General features: G+C 41.0%; 1 protein-coding gene across 1 annotated transcript; it reads left to right on the forward strand.

Moving 5' to 3' along the window:
• Positions 1-394: 394 nt before the first annotated feature.
• Positions 395-26,945, forward strand: scyl3 (SCY1-like, kinase-like 3). Its single transcript, XM_034179809.1, has 14 exons — positions 395-623; positions 696-888; positions 10,866-11,051; positions 11,258-11,371; positions 11,473-11,529; positions 11,619-11,721; positions 11,817-11,928; positions 12,021-12,098; positions 16,608-16,747; positions 16,860-17,047; positions 17,260-17,431; positions 23,208-23,378; positions 23,454-24,229; positions 26,418-26,945. Exons 2-14 carry the CDS (start codon positions 709-711, stop codon positions 26,475-26,477), a joined length of 2,337 nt encoding a protein of 778 aa, XP_034035700.1. The 5' UTR covers positions 395-623; positions 696-708; the 3' UTR covers positions 26,478-26,945.
• Positions 26,946-27,059: the final 114 nt, after the last annotated feature.

Consider the following 27,059-nt stretch of genomic DNA (forward strand, 5'->3'; position numbering starts at 1 on the left):
GATATAAAGCAGTTACAAATCTGATTTATTGTGTAGCAGCAGTGCTATGTTATACAGAGTTTAGTTTTAATCAACGATGTCGTTTATAAAATTGTATAATACGTTATATTCGTATGCCGTGCAACTTTAAATTTATTTATAGTTGTTTTCTCGCACCACTTTAGTTACAACCATTACCGTTTACAACAGGGGTATTTGTAGTTGGTATAAATTTAAAATACACAGCTTAGTCTCTTAATGTGGTGTATAATTCCGTCTATGATGCGAGTGTGATATATATAACTACGTTTTTTTTTTTTTAACTTGTAAGCCCTTTCTCTTTAGTGGCTTATTTGTAATATTTTTAGAGGTTTTGCAGCCACCCCCATCCTGTTCTGTGGGTTCGTCTCTTCCCAGAAGCTTCCGTGTTTACAGATCACAGAGAACGGTGGTTTGATCCATGTTACCACTATCCAGTTTTAAATCGGAGTTTGTCTTACATTTTTGTTACAGTCTTTGTTATTTCATTGAAAGTATTCAGTAGGTTTGTTGGTGTGTCGGTGCGAGTGCTAATAACTTGCGCAATGGCCCGCTGGCTAACGTAGCACCGAGGCTAGCTAGCTAGCGTGTCGGCAACATCTGAGGTAGGTTTACTTACAGCTGTGCTCAGGTTGACAGCCATGTGGTGTTAATGTGATGTGTGTTTGACGTTTCAGCGTTCGACTGAACATGGGCGCAGAGAGTAGCGCAGTGCAGAGCTGCACTCTGGAGAGCTGCACTCTGGAGGAGCCGCTGCTAACGCTGCCTTCCGGACTGACAATGTACTCAGCAGTGCTCCAGGATGGGAAGGCTGCTTCAGTGTTTGTCCACCAACAAGGCAACGAAGACAAAGTCAACAAAGCTGCAAAGGTGAGAGCTCTTCCACTTGACCGTTGGTAGTCCTGCTCATGAATGACCACCACTTAGTTGACCAGCGTGTGAAACAGCAGATTGACAACACAAAAACGTCAGGAGAAAAACAAAGGGCAAGACGCCACTTTTATCTGACGTCCCCTCACACAGCGCATCCTTCACCCCAACTCCCCAACGCCCATGTATTTACAGTAAAACTCACCTAAATCGTTATTGCAGGCATTAACATTAAGCTTTTTATTGTACTTGTCCATAGGACAAGTAAACCGCCAGGGTTACTTGTCCTAAACCGCCAGGGTTACTTGTCCTACAGGAAAAGCTGGTTGTCCGGACAAGCAGGTGCCGCAGGCCCAAGCTGCTTGAAGTGTGCTTGAAGGCACGCTATACATACGCCAATGGCGTGTGTCACCTAGGGGTGTCTGGGGGCATGCCACTGTGGAAGTCCTGAAATTACACTTTTTCATAAATTGCTTCTCTCCTGTGTGGGTGGTAAAACTCAATTTCCAAAAAACTAATTTTATTACATATTGCATGCATAGCCTCTAGCCTTTTAATCTGTTAACCAAGACATAGCTCATAATGTTTCTCTCCTGCGATTGTTCATAATTGTGGAAAAACTTAAAATAATTGGTAAATGCCAATATGCATCTGCTTCTCTCCTGTGTTTTCTGAATTCATCAGTGTTCAATGCATGATCATTTGCCAGTATCTTTTTTGATAAAGCAAATCATATTCTTTTATTTCAACATTTAAAAATGCCTTACTGGTCCGCAATTTAAGGAAAATCCCGACAGACATGGCACAGTATATTGTGTTGTACTCTTCCTTGTGCCCCAGCCACGAATAATCCTGTGTCCAGCTACTCACAAACGTCCTCTTTCTTCCTTTCTCTTCATTCCTCTTCTTTGAAGCTTCTACACTTGCAGGGGTTGATGCTTTGCATTTGACTGGTGTTTTCCCTGGTATCTGGCCCGGTTTCAGAGATTTTAGAAAAGACATTCTGTTCAGCATATTCTTCAGAAGGCGTGTTAATCGATGCAATGTTCGCAGGGATGAGATTTTTCCGTGGATCCGCGGATTTCCGCAGATTTGACAGTCCTGGGGGTCTATTTTTTGAAACGTCCAAATCCGTTGAGAAAATTTTAGAGGGGGGGGGGGGGGGGGGTAAAAATGCAAAAAAAAAAAATTGCCAGGAGTACCTTTAGGGGCTTTCACAGTGGCGTATTCATAGAGCTGCTCATTGCAGCGTTGTGTTTCATTTAAATACGGCCGAAATACGCGCGTACTCAGCCTTTAACAGTGTTCGTTCATACTTGCAGCTGCGTGTGTTCTCGTTTTAATATGTGCACACAGTCGCATGTGCCATGCTACACCAGTTTCAGTGCTATTTTCTGCCTCTGGAAGTGCGCCCTGCTGCATGGTGTGGTGCGGCTCAAAAACAGAGTCGTTTAACATTATTATTATTACTTTTTTTATATGCAGCGAGTGCGCGTTTATTTTAGAGTCACAGCTTTGATCAGACTGATCGTTCAGGGCGTTTGATGAGCGCACCGACATGCAGCGAGTGCGCGTTTATTTTAAAGTCGCAGCTCTGATTAGACACAGAGTGAGAGCGTGCGCGCACGAGAGAGCGGAGTTATTTTAAGAAGTCTGATAGAGGAGAGAGAGCGGGTTTATTTGAAGGAGACTCAGACTCCTCAAAATAAAAAAAATCTCTCTCTCTCTGAGACAGTGAGCGCGCGCAAGAGAGCGCTTTTATGAAACGATGCAACAGTGAAACAGTCCTCATATATAATTAGTCCAGTATGATAAAGTGAAGCAATGATCTTGTGATACACTGTTATAGGTGGAGATCACATCGACTAAATATAAATCTTATATGGTCTGACAGTTCAATGGACATAGAACATTGGATTATACATGTACATGTATTTGAGGATGTACATGTATGCTTGTTGACAAGTGTGCCATGCTGAAAGTGGAGAATGCTGAAAATCAAGTAAGTCTAGTAATGAAAAAATATTTTGGTCACAAAAATACACATGTACAGTAGATGGTCTTAGTAAGGGTTTACAGTTTGAATTATAGATATGAACACCTGGCATTTATCATAGTTTTTAATATTATTTTAGTGCAATTTACATGTTTTAAAACAGCAAAAATGCTTTGGCTCCGCCCTGGACCCGCCGGGACCTGCGGCCCCTGGACCCTGGATTATTTTCCTCTGAAAATCGAATTTGCCAATCTCATCCCTGTGTTCGTTATCTAATGTTTCCCACCACAGCATCTTGCAAGAAGATGCTACGAATGCACACTCCATACAGTGGTCTCGTGCACATGATACAGAGTTCTCCCCAGAAATTTTTAGTATAGCAGTGCTGTTGGCAATTATCGCCCGAGGCGGCGCGCGTTGCGAGTCATTTTGACTGGTTTTAGATGCATTGAAAGCAAGAATAATAGACAAAAAATTTACACTTATGTTGTAATATCAAAGTTCTTTTTTGTATTTTTCTGTCTGTTAACAAAATAAATGATATCGAAAAGTTTAAAAACACATTAATATTTGATGGACATAACATTTGCTCTCTTTTTTAAAAATGACACACTGTACCTTTAATTCAGTAAGACAGAGTTTTTCTGTCATGTTGCCAGTTTAGTTTTTTTTTCTTCAACATTTTTGAGTGGAATTGCATACTTATTAAAAAAAAAAACCCAATATAACCCCTAATTGTCTTGTTTGAACAAAAGCTGGACTGATTTGATTGTCAAATCAGAATCATATTTATTGCCAAGTAAGTTCTCACATACAAGTAATTTGATCTGGTGTCATTGGTGCATAAACAATAATAATAAAAATAAAATGAAGAAAATAATTCTGGAAGAAGTAAAGGAGTAAATCTGCTCTTTTAAAGATGAATCCTGGATGAAAAAAACTTTCTGAATCAGTTTTTCACACTTTACTGTTTCACCGAGGCTGTGTGGTGAAGATGATCGTTTATTAAAATTGTTTTGCTGCTTTTTTACATCTAATAACACTTCTCCTCCTTCCCTCCCTCTGTCTCTCCTCTTTCTCCTCTCCTCTCTCTCTCTCTGTGAGGGAATGAGAGTCTTCACTCTCACACCATATTTGAGCAAACTTTGGAAGGCTTTCAACTGTAAAATAAAGCCTATAAATGAATTTCTGTAGCTATGCAAGCAGAAGGAGCTCGTTTTATGTGAAGACTTTGAGGTTTTTTTCCGCTGCAGCGCTGCTCGGCTCTCTGCTGGCGGGGGAGTGGCCAGTGCAGCACAAACAGCCTGGCTGTATTTTAGAAAAACTACCTGATAGCAGGGCAGAGTGTGACGGTGCTGTCAGAACACTGTGGCGCAGCGGCGTCGTTCCATTGTCTGGGGATAACCCTGTGTTATCATGTTTTCCGATTGTCCGCTGCGTGGAGAGTGGCAGGAAAAACCGAAGACGCTTTCTCGTGAGGTGCGAGAAGAATTTGAACGTTTTAAACCAAAAAAAAAAGCCACTTGTCCGGTTGGACAACGATTTAAAGCTACTGTTTGTCCGATCACATTTTACACTTTTCCCAGAAATCAGACAAGCGTTAATGTCGATGGTAGTATTGTATAAACTGGATAGGCTACTTGTACTCACCGGACAAAAGCAAAAGTCCCATTGTTTTTTTGTGTAGTTTTCCATGTAACAAATAGAATATATACCACATTTTGGGTAACACATTTTCGTTCACATCGCACAAAATGTCCCTTCCCATCAGAATGCATTTCCTTTAAAAACCCCTCGCATGTACTGGACAGAGCGCAACAGAGATACGAAATGAAGTTCAGCACTGACACTAGCAAGGAAAATGGGTACTGTATTTCCTTGATTAAAAGCCCAGGCATTTATGTTTTCAACCCTGCTCAGACCCGGTGCTTAAATGAGGCAAGCCTTTATTCAAGGCTGGGGATTATTAACAAAATGCTGCTTGCTGCTGCACTTAAGTTTCAGTGTTAAAGACAACCACTTTAGATCATCTGTGATTGGCCAGTCACACACAGCACGCACCTCTCCCTACACAGACACGTCTGTCTGCAGGTTCTGGCACACACACACAGGTTCTCTCTCTGTGCTTGGCTTGATTCTACCTCACGTTGCTCTCTCAGCTTGCCTCTTTTCGGTTTGTATGGTATTTAACGTTACTTGGTGAACTTGTTTCGTATCGTACACTGTGCTTTTGACAAGACAGAGCTGAAAACGACTCATGTCGCGTCGGTCACTGCCTCCACTCCGGTCGTTTTTTTTTATTTATTTATTTATTTTGACCGTTTGTTTGCTCTTTGTTTGGCTGGTGATATAAAGTCAGTTGGAGAACTTTGCTCCTACTGAAGTCGGTGCTTTTGAGAAGAATACAGTGAACAAGGCTGACATATTATTTCCCTGTTTGCCATCACCAAGTTCACACAGATCATTAAAAAATAATCTCTTACAGACCACTTACAGATATACACACAAAGTAGCCTAAATTAATATTTTTATTGAATATGGCTGCATGCAGTATCTGACACTTTCTCACTGCAGTTTATGAAAATAAATTGGTCAGTAGAACAACCTCTCTCTCACACAGTCACTGTCACACACACTTGCGCGTGCACACACACACACACACACACCTTAATCAGTATTGTTTAACTGTGTGTGGAAAAAAATGCCAAGAATGTTAAGTAGTAAAAATAAATAAATAATTGGAAAAAAAAATCAGTTTGATCATAAAATTAAAAAAAAAAAAGTTGTTGAGTATGCCAACTCCTGTTCATGCATACTTAGTAGCTCATAATTTCCTACTACATTAAATGTCAATTCTGAGGCTGTTCTGTTATTCATTCATTCATACACTTAAGAATATTCATGTTCTGAGTTTATAAAAAGCTTGTTCTGTATAATAAGTTCTTTTACTATTGTGATCAAAAACATTAAATCTCAATTCTGAGGCTATACTGTAAATATTCATTCATACACTTAAGAATATTCAGGTCCTGAGTTCATAAAAAACTTGTTCTGTAACTAGTTCTCTTACTTTTGTGATCAAAAACACTGATTTGAATCTCAAATTTGAGGCTGTTCTGTAAATAGTTTTCAAATAAACAAATATAGCAACTTCTGATCAATCCATATCAATTTCAGACTTAAAATAATGTACTGATTTAAGTCCCAGCCATTTTGGGTTAAAGCACGCCCACTTCCGGTTTAGGCCCCGCCCACAACAAGTACAGATTGTTTAGATGGTTGAACAGATACAGATAGTGGTATACTTGCTCATCCCTACTGATTACATTTTGCTCATGGATCAAATAGAGGAACTTTTGGCAGAAAAGTCAGAAAATATGATCAACTTTACAACACAGAGTTGAAAAACTACAAAGACTCTCAGATGACCCACAGTTCATGGAGGGAAATTGCATGTACCATAATGTTGGTTTGGAGGTTGATGCTTGTATAAAGAAGTGGAGTTCATTGAGGGACCAGTTGATCCAGAAAAGGCCACTGTTCTGCAGTAAATTGCATTAAGATACCGACCAAGGCGATGGAAAACTTTAAAAGGATCACAGAGTTATAGAGTTACAGAGTTGCAGAAGCATAAATCAGGCTTTAAGATTTTAAGGTACCACTCCACAGCGGACTTAGAAAACAGAGTGACTCAACTAAATGTAATCCTTTTTAATGCTCATAATGCCCGGCACTTCTTTAAAGCAGGCATTCATTTTTTTAAACAAAGTTTTAACCCAGCCATTAAATGAGGCAGGTCCCTGCTCAAGGTGAGGTGTATAAAATCAAGGAAATACATAAGCCTAAATGGTCCTGGGGAATCCCGTTAGATTGTTGGGTGCCTCCTGACCGTAACAAGTCTGTTACATATAATGGATTTTGTCCATTTTTATACATATAGCACCGGATTTTGTCTGTTTTATACATTTAAGGGATTTTGATTATAATAGACATAATTCGCTGGTCCACCTGAATCCATTATATGCAAGTTTTACTGTATCTGCTTTGCAATTTGTTGTGTCACAATAACTAGTTTTGTTGCCATAGATTTTCCAACATTATGTATATTGTGTACCACAATCTTCATGTATCTGTAGTTATGTCAAGAAGGGTATCCAGCTGAGCAGGGGGGCAAAGCTCTCGATTTACCGATCGATCTATGTTCTGACCCTCACCTATGGTCATGAGATTTGGCTCATGACCGAAAGAACAAGATCGCGAGTACAAGCGGCCGAGATGGGTTTCCTCCGCAGGGTGGCTGGGCGCTCCCTTAGAGATGGGGTGAGGAGCTCTGTCACTCGGGAGGAGCTCGGAGTCTATCGGGAGGTCTGGGTGGCTTTGCTTGAGCTGCTGCCCCCGCGACCCGACCTAGCATAAGTGGAAGAAAATGGATGGATGGATGGATGGATGGGTATCCAGCGTAAAACTCATGCCAAATCAAAATGCAGGTCCACACCGCATATGTTGTGGTAACCTTATGCAAAATGGGGGCATCCCAAGAAAGATTATACATTGCAGTTAAGGTGTCTTGGATGACAAGAAAGTATTATTGACTTCAGCTTGACAGACAATGCTGTGATCTTTGCAGAAGCAATCCATTGGCTTCATATTTCCATAAATACACTGTAATTTTGTCACATGCACTACAATTAATTTTTGGCTTAAAAAATCGGCGTGTAACACTTACCGGTAAAGATAAGCTCAATGGGGAACACAGAAGGTGCCCCATTTTTTTGAGTGATTCACTCAAACACCTGCTCTGAAAAGAAAAGTAGTTTTTGTGCTGCTCCATTGTGCAACAACTCATCAGGGAAGTATAATGACATTGAAACTAAGAAATCATACAACAGATTCCCACACAAAGCACCACAAAGATTACAGCTTTGGAGAAAAGCCATCTGTCAAGACAAATGGACACCTAAACAGCAGAGGAAAATGTGTTCTGACCATCTTAAGAGAGGTAAAGTCATAATCTACTTTTGAAAACTGTTTAACAATAGTTACCCTCGTTGTCCTTTCTGTTAATCTTTTCATCAGTCTTCATTTTCTTTTGGTAGTGCCAGGTTGTGGAATAGTTTGCCTGGGCATATTAAAACTCAGTCCAATAATGCCTGTTTTAAAGAACAAGTTATGAGGCTATTCCACAGAGCGCTGTTCCTTCCGGTTTAATCCTAAATAGCAATTCCGGGTGCGTTTTGAAGCATCATATTAACTTCTTGATCCATCTTTGTCAGTCTTGAACAAATTTGGTACGTAGCAGTTACAGCCACCATCAGCACCAGTTTTGAAATCAGTGTCAAATTTTCAAACTGTTCAAAAATTTATTAGAAGACCAACCTGCACACCCTGTGACCAAACTCTGGGAACAAAGGTTTGAAAGTAGTTTTGTGTTCCCTGATGGATTTTCAACATTTTTTACCTGGGCTGCCCTCTTCAAACTTTCGTGCATTTTCGGAAGGGAGCAACAAGGGTCAAAATTTAAAATCATCCTATTTGTGTCAATATACATATCAAATTACTTGTCTGCTCATAATGATTCCAAAAATATATAGTTTGTTATGCATCCGACCTCAAATGAGGACGCATTGGCCCAAAATATGAAAAGGTCAACAATGCTTAATAATACAACCCCTGGCAATAATTATAGAATCACCGGCCTCGGATTGTAGTGTTTCCATATTTTTTTCCCTCTGCTTGGTCTAAAAAGCAACCGTTACTGACTGCCACAATTTTTTTTCTTGATTTCTTATAGTGTTTCTTAAAGCCAGAAAGTTGCCATTTGAAATGACTTTAGTTTTGTGTCATGTCTGTGATCTGCTTTTTTTCTACAAAATTAAACAACTGAATGAACATCCTCCGAGGCCGGTGATTCCATAATTTTTGCCAGGGGTTGTATGAAAATTTTGTTTAGAAATGGTTAACCTTGACCAGTTTTGATGATATTGGTGTCTAATCATATGTTTTCCTGAGAAATTAACTTAAGTACTTCTGGAAAACGTAGCAAAATGATAAGCTTGACCTTGTCATTTCAAAATGACTACCATTAATTATTCAAAATGTAAGAATTTGTCAAACCCACCTTGGTTTATCACATCATATTACTCAGTGTCATATCCATCAGATGCAAAGTTAGACCCCTATCAAACATAACAAGAATGAGCAGGAATCAAGCAGAATCAGCCAGAATTGGGGGGGACTTTGAGGCACATTTGGATGGGCATGTACGACTGCCGGACGACCACGTAGAATGTGGGTGGATCCCATCCAGACTGAGTCGCACACAGCTGCAGCCCAAATGTTGTTTGACAACAGTGAATAGATACGGACTGCTGTCAGACTGCACCAGAATCGTAAATAAAGCGTTCATAGTGCTGGACGGACGCCGCGCCCAAGTGCTGTCACTCACTCACTGATTTGCTCATCTACTCACTCCCTCGCACACACTGACCTCTGAGCAGGACATTGCACTGCCAGGATGGATATATGTGCCCCACACATGACAGACTGTCAGCACTGTGCTAACGGACACAGCACGGTGAGGGAGATGTGTTGAACACAGAGTACACTGAGGGGCTGTGCGCTGCGCTGTCCTGTTGGATCATCGGCGCACGGTGCGCTGCGGGATGGCGCCTGACATGGGATATATTTAGGCCGTGTTTGACGAAGCATTTGTGAGCCGATGTTGTCAGCACACGGTGCACCCGGGGTGAGAGGGACTTCACCACAGGCTGCCTGCAGCCCCTGGCCAATATTCGACCTGCGCTGTCACACACATCAGACTGTATATTGACTGCGGTTCAATGGGTGTCCCACCTGGACTGTGCCAGGAGTGTTTTGCACATGTGCAAAACATTCGAGGCAGCCACGCAAATAAGTAGAGCTGCCACAAACAACTATTTTGAGAGTCGACAAGTCAACAATTATTTTTGCGATTAGTTGGATCATTCGTAAATTACAGCTTATCACATTTTTGCGATATTGATACCATTATCGATTCCGCTTATCAGTCCGATTCCTTATCGATACCTCCTGTGAATTTTCTGTGTGTTGCAAGTAGGCTTTATGGATGTGGGCCAATTTGTCATTCGGCCTCAATCCTGTTATGTATGACAGGGGTCTAATGCAGCCATCAAATTATAGAAAGGCTTTAACCTATGCATTATTTAAATACTTCAGGATAAACACATTATAAGGGGTCTTTTCCACAGCTTTTACTTCATTTAATACAAATTAAAATGTCAGGCCTGTAGCCAGGATCTGAAATGGACCTTTGTTGATAGGGTCTGGGGAGTCGCTCAAGACACCCAGAAAATTTGGGTTTTTTGATATTCAGCAATGCATTCTGGAGGGTTTTTTGATGGCTGTTTTCTCATCCTGATCCCCCTCTATTTAGATATACTGCTTAATGTGTGTCGAAGCCTCGCTGAATTGGACATTTTATCTTTCACGTCAAGAAATATTCTTACCATTGAATTCATAAACATTTGTTATTTGTATACTATATATTAAAAGCCAAGTGGACTGTGTGTATGGCTTTGATCACGGACAACCTGGGGAGAGCTGACATTTGCCGTTTGATATTTTGGGTCATGGATGAACACTGCCAAAATGGAATGTTGATAGAACTAATAATATTGGAAAAATTACGAATATTATGTAACAGTGAACAATGGATGTTGATAATTACATTCTGGACTCGCACGCCATTCCAAATCAATATAGAAACTTTGCATAATTTCTTGCCACCCTTGAAAAATGTCAACTATCTGTTTTATGAGCACTACCCAATCTAGAGCCCGTGGATCCCCGCAGGCAATGCGCAAGTCTGTATTTAAGTAATCCTCCAGGCACATAGGAAGTCAAAAAAAATTCATTTTATCATTTTAATTAGATCAGGAGATCTTGAGGCACATCCTGTTTATCCTGTTTTCGTTTCATGCAGCATTTGAAGACCTTAAGGCACCCGTGTCTACTGCGGTTCTTGTCCTGCTCAGTGCAGAACGGCAGCATCCACCTAGTGACAGAGCGCGTAGAGCCCCTGGAACTGCTGCTGGACAGCCTTTCCCCAGAGGAAATCTGTGCAGGCATCTACGACCTCCTGCAGGCTCTGGTCTTCCTGCATGAGAGGGTGAGAAAAAGAAGCAAAATGGAGTTATTGTAGTTACAGTAAATGCAGTTAGAACTGCTGACAAGTGACATGTGATGAGAAGAACAAGCACAGAGTGGTCCTGAAGGCATCATTAGGCAAAGTGCTGCGGTTCAGGTGTCTTTGCTGTCTGTTTGCCTGCGTTAATTGGGAATGCATACGGTAAGTTCTTTCCTGTCTCCCAACAGGGTAAGTCAAGCCACAACAACATATGCATGTCATCTGTGTTTGTTAGTGAAGATGGTCAGTGGAAATTAGGAGGGATGGAGACTGTGTGCAAGTTCTCTGAAGCTACACCTGAGGTAAAGCATACGATAAACGCTCATGTCCTTTAGCTTACTTTCTTGCACCTGTGTTGGATATTATCTTCAGGAATGTGTCAGATTTTGTTTTTTATCCCCAGTTTCTTAGTGACATACAGAATGTGAGGGAGACCAGCTGTGTTCCTCCAGAAGAGCAGGTAACTTGAACTATGCTGAGACAGAAAAATGAAGGGGGTGGGAATTGGATTTGTCCATGTTACAACACAATAAACTGCGTTGTTAACAGGTAGAGGGCTTCAAAATGCTTCCTGATAAACATGCTCATTCGCGGGACTGTTTCTCTTTTGGAGCGGTTGTTGAGACCCTACTCCCTCTTCTGAATGGCTACGGTAAGCACAGAATAAAAGTGGTTTTAAATGCTTATTCATGACCTGTCAAATTTGATCATATCATCTCAAACACTTCTGTCGTCGTTTTTTTCCAGTGTCACAGGAGCTGTCTGACAGTCTGAAGAAAACTCTGCACACGGGCCTGCTGAACCCTGACTTCTTATTGAGACCTGCCCTCAGCTCCCTGCTGTCTCATGACTTTTTTAGGTTTGTATGGTCATGTTGCTTCTGTTCTCATCTGGGAATCCTGAGAAAAAAATTGGCTTTCAGTGACATTGTGTGCATTTCCACATGACTAGGAATGACTTCCTCCAAGTGATGAATTTTCTGAAGAGTCTGACCCTGAAGACTGAAGAAGAAAAAAATGAATTCTTTAAGTGAGTAGCAATTTAGAATTATTGTGTTACATAATGTTCTTCCTTGGATAACAGAAACGGCTAACAATGCTAGTTATACAACCCTAATTCCAGTGAAGTTGGAACATTGTGTAAAATGTAAATAAAAACAGAATACAATGATTTGCAAATCCTGTTCAACCCATATTCATTTGAATACACCACAAAGACAAGATATTTAATGTTCAAACTGATAAACTTTGTTTTTGTGCAAATATTTGCTCATTTTGAAATGAATGCCTGCAACACGTTTCAAAAAAGCTGGGACAGTGGTATGTTTACCACGGTGTTACATCACCTTTCCTTCTAACAACACTCAATAAAGCGTTTGGGAACTGAGGACACTAATTGTTGAAGCTTTGTAGGTGGAATTATTTCCCATTCTTGTTTGATGTACAACTTCAGTTCCACTTCCACTTTGCATCTGTCCATTTCAAATAAGCTCGGGCCCAGAGAAGGCAGCGACATTTCTGGATGTTGTTGATGTATGGCTTTCACTTTACATGGTAGAGTTTTAACTTGCACTTGTAGATGTAGCGACGAACTGTGTTAACTGACAATGGTTTTCTGAAGTGTCCTTGAGCCCACGCGATAAGATCCTTTACATAATGATGTCTGTTTTTAATGCAGTGCCGCCTAATGGACTGAAGGTCATGGGCATTCAGTGTTGGTTTTCGGCCTTGCTGCTTACATGTAGAAAGTTCTCCAGATTCTCTGAATCTTCTGATTATATTATGGACTGTAGATGATGGAATCCCTAAATTCTTTACAATTGAACGTTGAGAAACATTGTTCTTAAACTGTTGGACTGTTTTTTTTTTTTTTTTTTCCACACAGTTGTTCACAAAGTGGTGATCCTCGCCCCATCTTTACTTGTGAACGGCTGAGCCTTTTGGGGATGCTCCTTTTATACACAGTCATGATACTCACCTGTTTTTAATTAATCTGTTCACCTGTGGAATGTTCCAAATGGGTGTTCTTTGAGCATTCTTTAACTTTCCCAGTTTTTTGTTGCCCCCGTCCCAGCTTTTTTGAAATGTGTTGCAGGCATCCATTTCAAAATGAGCAAATATTTACACAAAAACAAAAAAGTTTATCAGTTTGAACATTAAATATCTTGTCTTTGTGATGTATTCAATTGAATATAGGTTGAAGAGGATTTGCAGATCATTGTATTCTGTTTTTATTTACATTTCACACAACGTCCCAACTTCACTGGAATTGGGGCTGTACACAGGAATACTGTATAGTGTTGTCAGGCTATCTTTATCAGATGAATTATTAAAATGGTGTGGAAAACACATCAGTAAATTATTTAAATAAATTAGTTTGACCTCTATTTTAGTATGTTGCTCCCTAACTGTTAAGTACCACTGATTGCAGAATAAATAGGGCTGCCATGACTAGTCGACTATTAAAACCGTTGACAGATAATTTAGTAGTTGACCAGTCATTTGCTTTGAACCAGTGAAGCAGTACTTCAATCTGCTGCTTCGCTGGATCTTTGCTTCGCTCCTCTTCACAAGTGGCAACTCTGCTTCTTATCCCCTCTCAAAGCCATTAAAATATGTCACTCTTGTTGTGTGTCTTTTTGTGAGAAAGAAACAAGAATTGTCCTCCGTTCCGTTGCTCCAAACGCTGCGCTGCCGAGTTAAGTTAGAAAGCTAGCGTCTGCACGGAATTAATAACTTCAAAGCGAATTGCCATTTAAATCAAATGACGCCTCTTTCCAAACGTTGTAATACAAGCAATAAACTGCAATCGATTAAAATGTTTGTTTTTTTTTCCTCCCAAAATGAGACATCCTGGCAGATGTGCAGCAGCCCAAAAATGTATGGCTGCAGACCTTCAGACTCCAGCAGCCAGCTGAGCTCAGCTCAGACGTATGGAGAGACAATCATGCCGTTAATGTCTGAAAGGAAATGCTTTTGACAAAAACTACAGATTTTTATTCTATGTCCAGAGATCAAGGATCCACCATGTAGAGTTTATTTGTGTCCAAACATCAAGGATCCAGTGACCAAGTTTATATTTATTTACTTACTTTAAGACCTGACATAGAAAACCTGTAAAGCCTACTTGTAGCACACAGAAAATTCACAGGAGGTATTAATAAGGGAATCGATAAGGGATCTGATTAAGTGGAATCGATAATGGTATCACTAGTTGACTATCAAAATAGTCGTTTGTGGCAGCTCTATTGCAGAACAGACACAAACACATACATACTTACACAAAATAAAACACTTTTTACTTTTCCATCAATTCTAGTTCTTGGACTAATTCATGTATCTGTGAACCCCTTATGATGTCTAGTGAACAAGTCATCAGTAGATGAACTTTTGCAGAGGAAGAATAATACATTCTCACAAACAGTTTTACAACCCCTGGCAATAATTATGGAATCACCGGCCTCGGAGGATGTTCATTCAGTTGTTTAATTTTGTAGAAAAAAAGCAGTTCACAGACATGTCACTAAAGTCATTTCAAATGGCAACTTCCTGGCTTTAAGAAACACTATAAGAAATCAGGAAAAAAAATTGTGGCAGTCAGTAACGGTTACTTTATAGACCAAGCAGAGGGAAAAAAATATGGACTCACTCAATTCTGAGGAATAAATTATGGAATCACCCTGTAAATTTTCATCCCCAAAACTAACACCTGCATCAAATCAGATCTGCTCGTTAGTCTGCATCTAAAAAGGAGTGATCACACCTTGGAGAGCTGTTGCACCAAGTGGACTGACATGAATCATGGCTCCAACATGAGACAAAGGAGAGGATTATCAAACTCTTAAAAGAGGGTAAATCATCATGCAATGTTGCAAAAGATGTTGGTTGTTCACAGTCAGCTGTGTCTAAACTCTGGACCAAATACAAACAACATGGGAAGGTTGTTAAAGGCAAACATACTGGTAGACCAATGAAGACATCAAAGCATCAAGACAGAAAACTTAAAGCAATATGTCTCAAAAATCGAAAATGCACAACAAAACAAATGAGGAATGAATGGGAGGAAACTGGAGTCAACGTCTGTGACCGAACTGTAAGAAACCACCTAAAGGAAATGGGATTTACATACAGAAAAGCTAAACAAAAGCCATCATTAACACCTAAACAGAAAAAAACAAGGTTACAATGGGCTAAGGAAAAGCAATTGTGGACTGTGGATGACTGGATGAAAGTCATATTCAGTGATGGGTCTCGAATCTGAATTGGGCAAGGTGATGATGCTGGAACTTTTGTTTGGTGCCGTTCCAGTGAGTAAATTTCCACAGAGATGATGAAATCATTTTTCAAGATGATAATCCATCTTGCCATAGAGCAAAAATGTGAAAACATTCCTTACAAAAAGACACATAGGGTCAATGTCATGGCCTGCAAATAGTCCGGATCTTAATCCAATTGAAAATCTTTGGTGGAAGTTGAAGAAAATGGTCCATGACAAGGCTCCAACCTGCAAAGCTGATCTGGCAACAGCAATCAGAGAAAGTTGGAGCCAGATTGATGAAGAGTACTGTTGTCACTCATTAAGTCCATGCTCAGAGACTGCAAGCTGTTATAAAAGCCAGAGGTGGTGCAACAAAATACTAGTGATGTGTTGAAGCGTTCTTTTGTTTTTCATGATTCCATAATTTTTTCCTCAGAATTGAGTGATTCCATATTTTTTCCCTCTGCTTGGTCTAAAAAAGTAACCGTTACTGACTGCCACAATTTTTTTCCTGATTTCTTATAGTGTTTCTTAAAGCCAGGAAGTTGCAATTTGAAATGTCTGTGATCTGCTTTTTTCTACAAAATTAAACAACTGAATGAACATCCTCTGAGGCCGGTGATTCCATAATTTTTGCCAGGGGTTGTATATCACTAAACCCACTCAGCTCCCATCCTGTATTTGGTTTCTAGTGGGAAAGAGTTTTTGGTGGATGCTCGAGCAATGCTTTAAATAGGCGTATTCCTCATTGGCTTTAAGTGCAGAGTCCCATTTCCTGAGCTTGTCTTTAAAGTTGGCCTAGAACTTAAGGTGCACTGACATTTGCATGACTTTGATCCATGCACTTGCCCGCACATTGTTGTGATGATCCCACCTGCTGTGTTCCCAGCTGGACGCCGTGCTTTGTTCCACTGGATACCGCGCTTTGTGCGCTGGACGCTGTGTTTATAAAGTAATTATTTCATAGCGAATTAATCATTTCCTTTCCTGGTTGGCTGTAGAAAATGCCTCTAATTGCTTCCGGAATGATTTCACTGATGAACTCATCCCATCTGCTCAAAGTGATGTTAATCAGTGAAATTACCTGCTGGAGTCAGTGGCTGCAAAGAAAACCTGCACCCTCTGTCCCATTCTGGAATACTTTGGACACCACTGCTTTTTACCATCAATATGTGATAACCATAAACTCACCAATGAATTTACAATCATTTGTAATTTTACCAAGTTTGCTGATAATTAAATGAAAGCGCAGCTGTTACCCTGATGGCTGTTTGTGTCTAGGTTTTTGTTAGACATGGTCCAGAACCTTCCAGAAGAGCTTATCGCTGCACGTCTTGTCCCAAAACTGCTCACCTCGCTAGTGTTTGCAGAACCTATGGCAGTCAACAGCTTCCTCCCACATCTGCTCAGGCCAAAGAAGGGTAAGGTTGCATATATAGAAATCACCTGAGACACAGCAGCTGGAAGGCAGATGTAGTTATGAGTTTGTCTTCTATAGTTCATGCTTTGCTCCTTCACCTGGTGTGTTGACAGACTCCAGTATTGGTAGTGGTGAGGAATGCCTGCTGTCTCTGTCCCTCTACCGAAAACATGTGATTCCTCAGCTCCTCAAACTCTTCAAGGTCAATGAAGAGCACGTCCGGATTGTGTTGCTGACTCATATCCATATCTATGCCGAGTTCTTCAAGGATGATGAGCTCAAAAACCAGATCCTACCTCAGGTGTTGTTTTGGTGTCCTTGTGCCATTTTTCCATAAGAAAAGCATGATGCAAAGGACATGAAAGATTAAAACCTAACGAATGAGTAAGAAAGGGGTTGTCTTTGACGAGTCAGTTGTTATTTGTCTATTTCTCTGACAATGTCTTTTTCTGTCACAGTTTGTACCCTTTTGTACAAATATCGAGTCCTTTTTCCAGCCTGTTTTTACTGCAGGTTTTGCTGGGAATGAGAGACACCAATGATAATCTGGTTGCCATGACGCTGCAAGGTCTGTCAGTGCTGGTGCCCTTGCTGGGGGCACAAGTGGTGGTTGGAGGAGAGAGAACAAAGATCTTTAAACGTACCACACCCAACTTCACCAAATCTACCGATGTCACCCCTGAAAGTAAGCAACATGACATGCACTCTGGGAGCGCATATCTCACCAGCAGTAATAATAGCTGACTACAATTAGCTTTGCCAACCTACAGAGCAGGGTGGTTGAAATTCTGAATGTAATCACCATCAAGTCTTTGCAATATCACTAAGTGAAACTGCTATGGGGGGGGTGCACGTGTGACATAAAATAAGATTGCGCGATGCATGGGCTACAATACGATTCAGGAACAATGCCCGTTGCCCTATTGGGCAACGTGCAATACAACCCAGTACTGTAATACGCAATTCAACCAGGCACTGAAGCACTTTGCACGTAGCACTTGTCACTTTAATGCAGCACTTTTGCACCTCAGTCACCCATCACCATCATTTTGGTTCCTCCACCTGTCGGCTGCTTATTAACAATCAATTGTTGCAACTCTGAATTTGTAAATATTTGTATGTATATTCTGTTTTAATTGTTTTCTGTCATGGTTGATTTGTTTTGGTATGTTGTGTGTTCTTAGTCTGTTTCTATGTTACTGGGACTACGGATGGAAATTAGCATCCCGCTATAATCCGACATATTTATATGTAACTAGGTTCATTAATATGCATTGTCCCACTTCAAATAGACGTGATGTAAAAATTGGTCCGACCTGCCTTCACTGCGCATGCGTCATTTGGGACCACAGCAACACGTCTGAGACTGACTCTCTACACCCAAAGCAATCAAATGAATTAATGGGATTATTAACCATCAGATGACAAATTACAACCTCTTAAATCATTCTAAAGATGTTATTTTTCTTTCTTAAACAGCCATAAATTTAATGGCTTTTTTTTCTTGATAATAATGTTACATAATGTTCATATTGTTCATAATGTAATATATTACATTGAACAACATAGTTATGCTACATCCCAGATTCCAATGAAATTAGGACGTTGTATAAAATGTAAATAAAAACAGAATACAATGATTTGCAAATTCTATTCAACCTATGTTCAATTGAATACACCACAGAGACAAGATATTTAATGTTCAGACTGATAGACTTTATTGTTTTTGTGAAAATATTTGCTCATTTTGAAATGGATACCTGCAACACATTTCAAAAAAGTTGAGACGCGGCAACAAAAGACTAGGAAAGTTGATAAATGGTCAAAGAACACCTAATTGAAAACATGTGAGTGTCATGATTGGGTATAAAAGGAGCATCCCCAAAAGGCTCAGCTGTTCACAAGCAAAGATGGAGTGAGGATCACTACTTTGTGAACAACTGCGTGAAAAAATAGTCCAGCAAGTTTAAGAACAATGTTTCTCAACGTTAAATTGCAAGGAATTTAGGGAGTCCATCATCCACAGTCTGTAATGCTGCATTTACTCAACGACGGCACGTCACGAATGCCACAAAATAGACATTCTTGGCCGCTGATCACGAATGTGATGATTTGAGGCAGAGGTGTCAAGTGTCCTCAGGAACTGATGCAACCTGTTACCACGTCTTACAGTTAATGGCACGTGTTGCTGGAGAATTATCAGGAACCATTACGCCCCATTATCAAGAATAATGTTCCGTGTTGTTGCGCACTATCGCACGTAACAGCGCATTAAGTTCTGTCACGGTGTGAATGAGGCAAATTGTCTCCACACACACCCCCATATTCATCCAACTGTCAGTTGCTGAACAATTCAGATCGCTCCAGTTTGCTCCTCAAAAGCCAGAAGACCTTTGTGATTGCATGCTGAGTTGGGCTCTGTACCATGGAGAGAGGAGGAGGAGGAGACTGAAAGCCAGATGTGTGGCTCCACGCGGCTCTCGTGTCACTCATTTTCCCAAACATCAGGCACATGCAGCAGGTGGAACACCTGCAGGAGCGCGCTGAGGAGCACTGGAACAAGACTTTTAGCTGACTTGGCATCACTGTCTTTCTTCAGCATACTGCAACAATGAAAATGAATGCGGTGCAGCAGGGTTTAATTGTGCGCACATCAGAGAAGAACTCTGTCACGCTCTATTAAGGATCACCACTAATCAAGACGGATCAACACGCTTAGTTGCTACCTCCACGACATGAGGCGAAATAAGGGTGGTGCGTGACATTCGTGGAAGTTTTTTTTTTTTTTTTTTTGACACCCAAAAACATGCTCCACGAAAATCACGAATATCACGCACCAACACTAGCACCAACTATTAAGAAACCTATTCAGATGCATGAAGTCACATTAAGAATGTCTGGAATGGGCCAAGAATGATGCAAATATGACATTCGTAATGCATCTTGCCTATGTGTAAACGCAGCATAATATAATCAGAAGATTCAGAGAATCTGGAGAACTTTCTACACATAAGCGGCAAGGCTGAAAACCAACATTGAATGCCCGTGACCTTCTATTGCTCAGGCGGCACTGCATTAAAAACCAACATCATTGTGTAAAGGATCTTACCGCGTGGGCTCAGGAACACGTCAGAAAACCATTGTCAGTTAACACAGTTCGTCGCTACATCAACAAGTGCAAGTTAAAACTCGACCATGCAAAGTGAAAGCCATACATCAACAACCTCCAGAAACGCCTCCGTCTTCTCTGGGCCCGAGCTCATTTGAAATGGACAGACGCAAAGTGGAAAAGTGTGCTGTAGTCTGATGAGTCCACATTTCAAATTGTTTTTGGAAATCATGGATGTCATGTCCTCAGGATAAAACAGAACAAAGACGATCCAGATTGTTACCAGCGCAATTTTCAAATGTCAGCATCTGTGATGGTATGGGGTGTGTTAGTGCCCATGGCATGGGCAACTTATGCATCTGTGACGGCACCATCAATGCTGAAAGTTACATCCAGGTTTTGGAGCAACACATGCCATCCAAGCAACGTCTTTTTCAGGGTTAGGCTTATTTCAGCAAGACAATGCCAAGCCACATTCTGCATGTGTTACAACAGCGTGGCTTCGTAGTAAGAGTGCGGGTACTAGACTGACCTGCCTGCAGTCCTACCTGTCACCCATTGAAAATGTGTGGTGCATTATGAAGCGCAAAATATGACAACAGAGACTGTTGAACAACTGAAGTCGTACATCAAGCAAGAATGGGAAAGAATGCCACCTACAAAGCTTCAACAATTTGTGTCCTCAGTTCCCAAATGTTTGAGTGTTGTTAGAAGGAAAGGTGATGTAACACAGTGGTAAACATACCACTGTCCCAGCTTTTTTGAAACGTGTTGCAGGCATCCATTTCAAAATGTGCAAATACAGTAGTGTTCAGAATAATAGTAGTGCTATGTGACTAAAAAGATTAATCCAGGTTTTGAGTATATTTCTTATTGTTACATGGGAAACAAGGTACCAGTAGATTCAGTAGAGTCTCACAAATCCAACAAGACCAAGCATTCATGATATGCACACTCTTAAGGCTATGAAATTGGGCTATTAGTAAAAAAAAAAAAAAAAAAATGTAGAAAAGGGGGTGTTCATAATAAAAGTAGCATCTGCGGTTGATGCTACAAACTCAAAACTATTATGTTCAAACTGCTTTTTTTAGCAATCCTGTGAATCACTAAACTAGTATTTAGTTGTATAACCACAGTTTTTCATGATTTCTTCACGTCTGCGAGGCAAGGAGTCAACCAACTTGTCACCTTTCAGCTGTTATTCCACTCCAAGATTCTTTAACAACATTCCACAATTCATTCACATTTCTTGGTCTTGCTTCAGAAACAGCTTTTTTGATGTCACCCCACAAGTTCTCAATTGGATTTAGGTCCGAGGATTGGGCAAGCACTCCAAAACATTAATTTTGTTAGTTTGGAACCAAGATTTTGCTTGTTTACTAGTGAGCTTGGGGTCATTGTCTTGTTGAAACACCCATTTCAAGAGCATGTCCTCTTCAGCATAAGGCAACATGACCTCTTCAAGTATTTTGACATATCCAAACTGATCCATGATACCTGGTATGCAATATATAGGCCAAACACCATCGTAGGAGAAACATGCCCATATCATGATGCTTGCACCACCATGCTTCACTGTCTTCACTGTGAACTGTGGCTTGAATTCAGAGTTTGGGGGTCATCTCACAAACTGTCTGTGGCCCTTGGACCCAAAAAGAACAATTTTACTCTCATCAGTCCACAAATTATTCCTCCATTTCTCTTTAGGCCAGTTGATGTGTTCTTTGGCAAATTGTAACCTCTTCTGCACGTCTTTTATTTAACAGAGGGACTTTGCGGGGGATTCTTGCAAATAAATTAGCTTCACACAGGCGTCTTCTAACTGTCACAGCACTTACAGGTAACTTCAGACTGTCTTTGATCATCCTGGAGCTGATCAATGGGTGAGCCTTTGCCATTCTGATTATTATTCTATCGATTTTGATGGTTGTTTTCCGTTTTCTTCCACATGTCTCTGGTTTTTTGTCCATTTTAAAGCTTTGGAGATCATTGTAGATGAAGAGCCTATAATTTTGTGCACCTGCGTATAAGTTTTCCCCTCTCCAATCAACTTTTTAATAAAACTACGCCGTTCTTCTGAACAGTGTCTTGAACGTCCCATTTCCTCAGGCTTTCAAAGAGAAAAGCATTTTCAACAGGTGCTGGCTTCATCCTTACATAGGGGACACCTGATTCACACCTGTTTGTTACACAAAATTGACAAACTCACTGACTGAATGCCACACTACTATTATTGTGAACACCCCCTTTTCTACTTTTTTTACTAATAGCCCAATTTCATAGCCTTAAGAGTGTGGATATTATGAATGCTTGGTCTTGTTGGATTTGTGAGAATCTACTGAATCTACTGGTACCTTGTTTCCCATGTAACAATAAGAAATATACTCAAAACCTGGATTAATCTTTTTAGTCACATAGCACTACTATTATTCTGAACACTAGTGTATTTGCACAAAAATAATAAAGTTTATCAGTTTGAACATTAAATATCTTGTATTTGTGGCGTTTGGTGGAGAGGTGAAGGGTACCTCGCGTATGTGTGAATTACTGCTCTTCTGTTAGATTTTAACATGATGGAATGACTTCAGACAGAGACATTAACAGAGGATTTGGACATGTGGAGGGCACATTTCTGGCAAAATGCATCACTCCTGTACTTTGTTCAGATTTCCTACTCTACTGATATGGCTCTCTCTGAATTTTGGCTATTCAAAACAACACTAAAAGGGACTAATTGAGTCGCGAGAAGAGTTCATGCAGAGTGCAGTGGCCCAGCTGGAAACCATTCCAAAGACAACTTCCAAAAATGCTGCAGTCAATGGTAGAACTACTGCAAGAAGTGTGTGTGTGAGACAGCAGGGAGTCTGAGGAATCATAGGAGTGTTTAGCCAGGAAAGCCTGAATCAGCAGACCAGAAATAGCAGTTGTGAGACTGCCAAACACAGTTGCTTCTCCTCCGCAGTCAGCTGCTTTGGTACAAATTTCGCTGACACTCTCTGCATGCCCAAATACTCCATCAAAATGGAAGGATCCATGACCGAAGTCTGTATTATGAAAGTCACTTATTCATTTCAGCTTATAGATGGCCTCAAGTCAATCAATCATGAAAAACCGATGGAGGTGCAGTACATGTCTGCGCTCTTTGGCTTTGTGCTCTCTAGGCCGTGCACTGCAGACTAGAAAAAATTCACGCATGCGCAAGAACGTTCCATACATTTCTCCACCAAATGACACCTTGCATGCTGCATTTGTTTCCGTGGGATGAAATGAGGTTGGATAGTTTTTGGATGCACCTTGTACAGTATATAGCATCACCAGTCCGACTTTTTTGTTTGTTTTAATCTCTGTTTAGCTTCTCCAATCCATATAGTTGGGGGCCCTCACCCCCAAATGGCACAGCCCTCGACTGTTTTGAATTTGTTCCCCAGACCACCAGGGACTGAAGAACTGGTCCTGAATAATGTGGACAGTCTACCGGTGACAGCTGAGATTCCCAGAAATTGTGCTGTGCCACGAAAATCAGGTTTGATCCGGCCCTCCACACAGTTCATTGTTTTATTTTATGTGTCACTCTCACTGTTTTTCTGACTTGTTTCAGATGTCAGCAGCCAAATGTCTCTACCTCTGAATGGCTTTACCCAAAGCAGCAAAATGGAGCCGTTGCCATACGATGCAAAGCAGGCAGATAGACGAGACAGCCCACCTGACGACTGGCCTGACTGGAGCGATACAGAGGACAGAGTGAACGCAGATAAACAGCAAGTCCAGATCCACATTCAGTCTTCACAGACAGAAGCAGTCAGCAGCAGAGTGCTACTCACACCACACAACATCGAAGAGGAGCCCTGGGAAGACTTTGAGGACACTGACCCGATCTCTGATCTCTCACCTACAGCTCCCATATCAGACCCAGTTATACTTGCACCACCTAGACAGGCTATAACTAAACCTGTAAACCACGCCCCATTAGGGTCCTCCAAACCCCTCAGGTTGAGTTCGACACAACGGCCGTCTACACAAAGCAAAACCACTTCATATATGCATGATGGCTGGAGTCAAATAGAGATGGACCCTAAAAAATTACACACCTCATCAGGCCCCAGTCTAAAGCCAGTAGTGCCCCAGATGAATCGAGGGGTGGGAGGTCTGGGAGAGGAGTTCACAATAAAGGTGAAACGAAAACTCGAGCAAGACCCAGAGCTGGAGTTGTTTGCAGACATGGTGCCGGACATCAAGCTGTCCTCTTCAGCTCTACTGCCGCTGGGACAGAGTGCCACTGAACTGTCTGCAGCTCCGCTGCAAAATGCCAAGAATGACTCTTCCTTTGACACTTCAGCGCTCACATCCAAATTTGCAGCTGCCAACCTGGCTGAGGTGAGTGTTTGTGGTCACTATTTGAAATTTTAAAAGATTTCTAACAGCATTTTATTTGAGGTGCAAGTACGTAGGACTTTTAGCTTCCTACAGAAAACTTCACAAGCAGCTAATTTTTTTTTTTTGCCTTTTTGGAGGGTAATCTTCACTCAGGACAAACCTCATCTGCACATTATTAATGTTAGTATGCAAACGTCATTGCATGCTAATTAACGTGAGTCAATTCTAGGAAGGAGCATGTGCAGAACTGGCTTGGTCCTGGGTAGCAACCACCCAGGCAGACAACTGGTCCTTCCCCACCTCTTGAAAGTAACTTTTTCTCTGCCACAGCCAGGGGACATGTGCAGGGATGAAAAATCTGCGCTTTATGGTGGATTTAGGCCGTTGTGTTGTAAATTCCCTTTAGTTGTATCTGTATGATGTTATTTAGGTCACATCGATTTGGGGAGCCCCAATGCACTGTCAGGTTTGGTTACGTTCGCGGAGGACCAGTTATTTTTGGCACTGACAACGCTGCTTTTAAAGTAGAATTCCTTTGTGAAGAGGGTGAGTTACGTTTTAGGGTCTTTGTTTTATCAGGGATGGATGTTGTGTGGGGTTGATCAATCAATCAATCAATTTTTTTATATAGCGCCAAATCACAACAGTTGCCCCAAGGCGCTTTATATTGTAAGGCAAGGCCATACAATAATTATGTAAAACCCCAACGGTCAAAACAACCCCCTGTGAGCAAGCACTTGGCTACAGTGGGAAGGAAAAACTCCCTTTTAACAGGAAGAAACCTCCAGCAGAACCAGGCTCAGGGAGGGGCAGTCTTCTGCTGAGACTGGTTGGGGCTGAGGGAAAGAACCAGGAAAAAGACATGCTGTGGAGGGGGGCAGAGATCGATCACTAATGATTAAATGCAGAGTGATGCATACGGAGCAAAAAGAGAAAGAAACAGTGCATCATGGGAACCCCCCCACAGTCTACGTCTAAAGCAGCATAACCAAGGGATGGTCCAGGGTCACCTGATCCAGCCCTAACTATAAGCCTTAGCGAAAAGGAAAGTTTTAAGCCTAATCTTAAAAGTAGAGAGGGTATCTGTCTCCCTGATCTGAATTGGGAGCTGGTTCCACAGGAGAGGAGCCTGAAAGCTGAAGGCTCTGCCTCCCATTCTACTCTTACAAACCCTAGGAACTACAAGTAAGCCTGCAGTCTGAGAGCGAAGCGCTCTAATGGGGTAATATGGTACTACGAGGTCCCTAAGATAAGATGGGACCTGATTATTCAAAACCTTATAAGTAAGAAGAAGAATTTTAAATTCTATTCTAGAATTAACAGGAAGCCAACGAAGAGAGGCCAACACGGGTGAGATATGCTCTCTCCTGCTAGTCCCCGTCAGTACTCTAGCTGCAGCATTCTGAACCAACTGAAGGCTTTTTAGGGAACTTTTAGGACAACCTGATAATAATGAATTACAATAGTCCAGCCTAGAGGAAATAAATGCATGAATTAGTTTTTCAGCATCACTCTGAGACAAGACCTTTCTGATTTTAGAGATATTAATAGAGCGTACTTCACTTTCCACCACAATGACATGAACAGGAAGTGTATCGGATCATGGCAATTCCCGTTGTAAATAACGGTGAAATCACTTGAGATTCTTGCATGTTTACATAAAAACAAACACAATAACGTCTACAAGCCTAGATAATATAGTCACGAGAGTTTTAGGCACAATATACAGAGTTTTACTTTGATGTTAATGTCATTGCCCGTGCACAGTGGTTAAATTGCAGTGTTACCTGAGCGTCTCACTGCTGTTCTCAATGTTGTTGACAACTTGCATGTCGGACACCTCTGAGATTTTGCGGGATTTGAAACCTCAACAGGGTGAAAACAGTAGGTTTTGGCTACCTTCATACAGTATGGTGGTGGTAGCTAAAAACACTCAGCTGTTCATTAGTTTGAGTACTGTAATCTTTATGATGGACCCTCGATGAAAAACACCATGTAGGGTGGATGTGAGTGGAACCATAGAACAAGTTTGTTACAATGGTGTTAAGGTAAAGACCAAATAAATGAGCCAAAAAGCTGTACTCTGCTAAGTCCATAATTTAAATCTTTTTCATCAGACTGCACAGACAGCCGTCTCACTCTTTATGTAGAAATGTATTTAAACTTAAATTCCTGTTTTCTCCCACAGACTGAAGATGGTTGGGGAGATGGAGATGACCTGAACTGGGGAGACGAGAGCACCTGGTGACTGACTCCAGGAAGCAGCACCGCTGGAAACGCTGAAACAACGCCAAAGCGGAACCTGCTTCCATGATACGTGTTCATGTCCAGTTAAGATCTGGTGAACTAATACTTGAGACTGAAACACATCCTGTTCTTCTGGTTGACAGATGTTTATCAGCTCATTGTTTTTGAAGGACAGGCTGTTTAGCAAATGATGTTGGACATAAATGAAGCCAATTTTATGCTTTTGCCAACTGATGAGAAAAAAAAAAAAACAAGGGATTATTCATAGGAAGTGTCATTTACATCCGTCTGCCTTTATAAAATTTAAATTTGTGCCAACTGGCTTTAAGATCAACATTCACTTTTGGTAACTTAACCAAAATGCAATGATTTTTGTTTTTCTTCTTGAAGGCCTTCCCTTGGGATAAATGTGAAATAGGAGTTCTTAATTTGAGTATTTTTGGTTGATTAATAAAAATGTTTACTGTATCAAATATGGTGTCTCTTTTTTATGATTTCTAAAACTTGTTTCAGGTTACTGCCACTTAAAAACATTTTACCCAAACCTTTTATATGATATTGCAAACAGTCTTTCAATGAACAC

This window comes from Thalassophryne amazonica, chromosome 10 (assembly GCF_902500255.1).
Source record: "Thalassophryne amazonica chromosome 10, fThaAma1.1, whole genome shotgun sequence".
NCBI classification, from domain to species: Eukaryota; Metazoa; Chordata; class Actinopteri; order Batrachoidiformes; family Batrachoididae; genus Thalassophryne; species Thalassophryne amazonica.

Bases quoted from the DNA above. Each gene is read 5' to 3' on its own strand.
- scyl3 (XM_034179809.1), top strand. From the start codon at position 709: ATGGGCGCAGAGAGTAGCGCAGTGCAGAGCTGCACTCTGGAGAGCTGC. The intron at 889-10,865 runs GTGAGAGCTCTT...CGTTTCATGCAG, and splicing joins AAGTCAACAAAGCTGCAAAG to CATTTGAAGACCTTAAGGCA. The intron at 16,748-16,859 runs GTAAGGTTGCAT...GTGTGTTGACAG, and splicing joins TCTGCTCAGGCCAAAGAAGG to ACTCCAGTATTGGTAGTGGT.